Here is a 5,751-nt window from a genome sequence, read left to right on the forward strand (position 1 = left end):
TAGTAGTTGTTATTATTACCTCTTCTATTTGTATAGAACAGTTGAATGCTTTTATTATATTGTTTCCTTCTGCTATTAGATCTTTATTTATACAATTCTGATTTAACAAAGTTTTTGGCAAATTCCATGTTATTATAATGTTGGGTCAATATAATTTAATTCGAAGTTCTTGTACATTTTGTATATCTACATTCCGTATTGGTTTGTCTTAAGAGACCTATTATACATTTATTATTTACTATTTCTTTTGTTTTTACTTTAAAGACTTGCTGATTTTTATGTATATTATGTATATATTCTGATTCTGATCCGGATACGGTAAAATTTTATAAATGGGGGTGTCGCGGATCGATTATCGATAGTTAGTATTTAAGTAGAATTTTGTTATTGTGCGCTCGTGAAGAGATTGGGCACACTAGGATAGAAAATAATGGCGCGTGTGGTGAATTTGTGATTGTTGTCATAGAGTGTGGGAGGTTAAACTGCGGTAAGCTTTGTAATTTATAATTCTTTCTTACCCTAACATGTAATCCCCATAGAATAAAACATACGTTGTACGCATACACATTGGCTTGTGTTTTGGAAGCGGGTTGCCCCATCGCCGCCGTACATTTGTTTAAGGCATCTCCCACACGAGAGACGGCAGAAGCTTTTATTCGCAGTCAGGCGACTGGCGACATTGTTTTGAAAACAACACCCTGGTGAGAGGATCGATATTGCCTGGACGACATGATGCACCATTCGCCCAGAAGGAGTCCCCGACTAAACGAGGGACAGAATATCGCAACGCAAGTAGATGGCAGCGCTTCGGCCCCGCAACCTAGTGTAGGGGCGTCGCAAGCCGGCGGCCGAGGCAGTGAAGCCCCGGCGTCATCAGCGCAGCTGGCAGCATCTGGAGCCACCAGGAAACCGAAGGTGGCCGACCTCATGGATAGGATCGCCGAGTTGGAGAAGGAGTTGGAACGCGCTCGCAGCGCTAATATGGAACGCACTGACCCCGTTATGTTGAGTGAGGTTGGGGTAGGTCAGCCGCCATTTGCAATCGGCCTGACCGTACCCAACGCGACAAGTGTTTATCATGCGGCGTCAGAGAGACCGCCATCCTGGAGCGGATCTCAAACGGTACCGTGTACCACGAGGATTAATCAAGCATCGCCATTTTGCGTTACCGGCACTACTGTTCCAGCGCATGGTTTCGGGCTACTGAATGAAGTGGCCGGTGGAACATCGGTACGTGCGCCTTCTCCTGGAGACGGTGCTTGGGCGACGAGCATTGGAGGAACTGCACGCTGGGCGCCACGAAAGCTTCCTGAACTGCCTACGTTAGAAGGGAAGCCAGAGGACTGGCCCATTTTCTACTGCGCGTTTACGGAGACGACGCAAGCGTATGGTTGTACGGACTTGGAGAACAACCAAAGGCTACTGAAGGCGTTAAAGGACGACGCGCGTGAGACGGTGAAGTCGTTGTTGATTCACCCCAGCAATGCGAATACAGCGGTGGAGCAGCTGCGATTCAGATACGGCCGACCGGAGCAACTAATACGCAGCCAGCTCAACAGCATTCGAGATGTGCCTGCAATTACGGAGCACAACCTGGGAAAGCTCGTCGCATTCGCCACCCATGTCAGCAACCTCAAGGCTTTCCTACAGTCAGCGAAGACGGAGCAGCACCTGGGTAACCCTATGCTGATGGAAGAACTTGTGGCCAAGCTCCCAATAAGCAAACGAGTGGACTGGGCAAGGCACGCTGCAACTATTCAGCCCTATCCGACGATTGTGGACTTCAGTTCGTGGTTGATGGAACTAGCCAACGTGGTCTGCGTGGTGGCGGACATTGATGGAAAGGAGCCAAGGCGTCGATTGCTTCATGCCAGCGTCGACCGAGAGCAGGACGAGCAACAGGAGAGCTGCCGCAATTGTCCAATTTGTGAAGGCCTTGGACAACATGCAGTTCGGGACTGCCAACGATTTATTGCAGCCACACCTACAGAGAGGTGGAGACTTGCAAGAAGACATCGCCTATGCTTCATGTGCTTGCAAAGCGGGCATATGACTGGATCCTGCGCTGCGTCAGGAGAGTGCCGCGTGAATGGATGCAGGAGGAAGCATCACCGTCTTCTTCATGAGGCAAACAATGAAGGCTTCAGGAGACCGCCACAGCGAGGCGGCAATTGGAGAGGCTACAACCGGCAGGCAGCCGGACCGAGGGAAGGCGTCCAAGTGAATGAAGGAGCAGCCTCATCCGTGGATGCCTCTGCGACGCCGGAGAGAAATTTGAGCTGTGTCGACGAGGACCGAGAACGACTTCTGTTCCGTGTATTGCCGGTGACGCTATACGGAGGTGGGAAGCAGGTGGATACGTACGCTCTTCTGGATGAAGGTTCTTCGGTGACGATGGTCGCAGAGCTAGGCGTACAAGGAGTACGTCGTCAGCTGAACGTTCAATGGTTCGGAGGCAGGGCCACAAGAGAGCCTACTAACGTGGTACGTCTGGAGGTCAGTGGAGCAGGCAAGTCCTCCCGACATGTGCTGCGAAACGTCTATGCCATCTCGAACTTGAGTCTGCCGATGCAGAGCCTGCACAGAAGGGATGTTAGGAGCGTGAACAAGGACGCTCGATTACCAATGAAACCCTACGTAAACGGTTTGCCAGGTTTGCGCGGCCGCAACCGAATTAGGATGGGTTGTTTTTGGGCCTGTAGAAGGACGACGAGACACGCCATCACCGAGGTCTTGTCTGCTAGCCACGTCGTTGGATGATAACGTGGAACGGCTCGTCGAGGACTACTTCGAGATCGAGAACTTCGGTGTGAAGGCGGCGCCAGCGGCCGCACCCAGCGACGACGTGAGGGCTCAGGCGATCTTGGAGGATACTACGGTGCGAGCTGGCCGCCGATACCAGACGGGATTATTGTGGAAAACGGATAACATTGTGCTGCCACGTAGTTATGATATGGTGTACAATAGATTGGTCAACATCGAGAAGAAAATAAAGCGAGATGGGCAGTTCGCCCAAGAATATTCACGGATTGTTAATGATTATGTCGACAAAGGATACGCTCGGCGTCTGGAACGACAGGAGATCGATTCGGGAAGCGATAGAACATGGTACTTGCCGCATTTTGGAGTGGAGAATCCCAACAAGCCAGGGAAGATCCGATTAGTATTCGACGCAGCGGCACGAGTTGGAGGAGTATCACTGAATTCTGCGCTGAGCAAGGGGCCGCAACACTATAAAGCCTTGGCATCTATCCTCTTCCATTTTAGGGAAGGTGCCGTCGGAGTCTGCAGCGACATTAAGGAGATGTTTCACCAGGTGCTGATCCGACCCGAGGATATCGGGTCTGGATATACCCTGGATTCGGATCCCAGAGCAGTCAAAGCCATCGTGGACTACCACTACGTGGACGACTATGTGGACAGCTTTGCCACAGAGAGCGAAGCTATCGAGGTATCTAACAGAGTGAAGAAGATACATGCAGAAGGCGGTTTTGAGCTCTGCAAGTTTTCGTCCAGTTCGCCTACAGTGGAGAGGATGCTTGGACCCAGTGATCACGCCCAGAGTATTGGATGGGGTGAGGCCGAGCAAAAGATTTTGGGAATGCGGTGGCAGCCAGCCACGGACGACTTCAGGTTTAGAGTGAAGTACCACAAAGTCGCCCCCGTCGTGTCCGATGGGAAGAGAATTGCCACAAAAAGGGAATTCTTGAGTATGCTCATGTCAACGTTCGACCACTTGGGATTCCTGTGTTGTCTAATGATAACAGCGAAGTTGTTGCTGCGAGAGGTCTGGAGGAGGAAGATCTCATGGGATGAACCACTACCGGCTGAGATGTACAACGCCTTTATGGATTGGCGTAAAGAGATGGAGAAAGTGGAACGTTTTCGGAGCCCACGTCACTACTTTGGATCCGGACTGGTGAGGACTATCGAGATGCACGTATTTGTTGATGCGATTCAGTCGGTATGAGGACGGCGACGTGCAAGTGAGGTTCGTGTGCGCAAAGACGAAGTGTGCACCGATGCGAACGATGACGATTCCACAGTTGGAGCTGCAGGCAGCAGTTCTAGAAACGAGGTTGATGGACACAGTCAGACAGGACCATAGTGTGGCCATTGCAGATACTGTGCTATGGACGGATTCGAAGACAGTGCTGCGTTGGATTGGCAGCACACACAGGCGCTACAAGCAGTTCGTAGGGAACAGAGTAGCCGAGATTCTGGAGTCGACGAAGGTGGCCCAATGGAGATGGCTACCATCCGCCGACAACGTGGCAGATGATGCAACTCGAGCGCAACGCAGCGTGGACCTAAGCGAGGAGTCACGCTGGTTAAGAGGACCGGCATTCCTGAGGAGACCAGCGGGCAGCTGGCCAGGAACGTCACCCACCGACGAAGCGGATGCAGAAGACGAAGAGGAGATGCCGGGTGAGTTCGTGCTTGTTGGCGCGAGTGACCCGTTTATATCGCTGGAGAGATTCTCAAGCTACAGGCGATTGCTGAGGACTACGGGCTGGGTCCTAAGGTTCATACGTCGATGCCGTGGACAACGGCCTCAATGCAGTGCAGAGTGTAAGCTGCACAGAGCACGGCCGATGCCGCCGATTATGGGGCCCCTGCCAGATGATCGTTTGGACGCCTATGGCTGGCCGTTTAAGAGCACAGGCCTCGACTACTTTGGGCCGCTGCTAGTGACCGTTTCTCGGCACCAAGAGAAACGGTGGGTGGCCTTGTTTACCTGCCTGACGACCAGGGCGATTTATCTGGAACTGGCACATGACCTGTCGACTGATTCCTGCATACTTGCAATCAGAAATTTCATCTGCCGTCGAGGGCCTGTACATAGACTGCGCAGCGACAATGGCAGGAACTTCGTTGGACCAGACATAGAGGCCAAGAGATTTGCGGAGATCTTCGAACCCGAGAGGATCCAGTCGGAGCTGTCAAGCAAAGGGATTGAATGGATCTTCAACTGCCCAGCGAACCCGTCAGAGGGTGAAGTCTGGGAGCGAATGGTGCAGTGCGTGAAGAGGGTGCTACGCCACACAGTGAAGGAAGTGGCGCCGAAGGAGCACGTCCTGGAGAGTTTCCTGATAGGGGCGGAGACTGTCGTTAATTCTCGTCCTCTCACCCATTTGCCAGTGAGTGCGGACCAGGAAGCCCCTCTCACACCCAATGATCTCCTCAAGGGAGCAGCTTGCCCACCGGATACCCCCGGCCTGGATGGAGGCATCGTCAAGGAAGGAGCTACGCGGAAGCAGTGGCCCGTGGCAAGGATGTTGAGAGACCGATTCTGGAGGAGGTGGGTCTTGGAGTACCTACCCACGCTGACACGGAGAGAGAAGTGGTGCCGCAGAGAGAAGCCGATTGAACGAGGAGACATTGTCTTCGTTTGCGATCCAGCCATTCCGCGTCGAGACTGGCGGAAAGGCATCGTGGAGGAGACCTTTGCTGGAACGGATGGTGAGGTCAGACGAGCCCGCGTTAGGATCATGGATGGAGATCGGACCCGCTGGATAATGCGCCCCGCTTCAAAGTTGGCGGCTTTGGATTTGAGTGAAGAAGTTCTTCACGGAGGTGGGGATGTCGCGGATCGATTATCGATAGTTAGTATTTAAGTAGAATTTTGTTATTGTGCACTCGTGAAGAGATTGGGCACACTAGGATAGAAAATTATGGCGCGTGTGGTGAATTTGTGATTGTTGTCATAGAGTGTGGGAGGTTAAACTGCGTTAAGCTTTGTAATTTATA

The 5,751-nt window shown here is 52.1% G+C and overlaps 1 protein-coding gene across 1 annotated transcript; it reads left to right on the forward strand.

The window, feature by feature from the left end:
* Positions 1 to 729: 729 nt before the first annotated feature.
* On the forward strand, positions 730 to 3,970 carry LOC123258167. The gene is made up of 2 exons (XM_044718044.1): positions 730 to 2,653; positions 2,745 to 3,970. The coding sequence occupies exons 1-2, from the start codon at positions 730 to 732 to the stop codon at positions 3,968 to 3,970; spliced, it is 3,150 nt and encodes a 1,049-aa protein (XP_044573979.1).
* Positions 3,971 to 5,751: the final 1,781 nt, after the last annotated feature.

The sequence above is a fragment of the Drosophila ananassae genome (assembly GCF_017639315.1).
Source record: "Drosophila ananassae strain 14024-0371.13 chromosome Y unlocalized genomic scaffold, ASM1763931v2 tig00000092, whole genome shotgun sequence".
Taxonomy (NCBI): domain Eukaryota; kingdom Metazoa; phylum Arthropoda; class Insecta; order Diptera; family Drosophilidae; genus Drosophila; species Drosophila ananassae.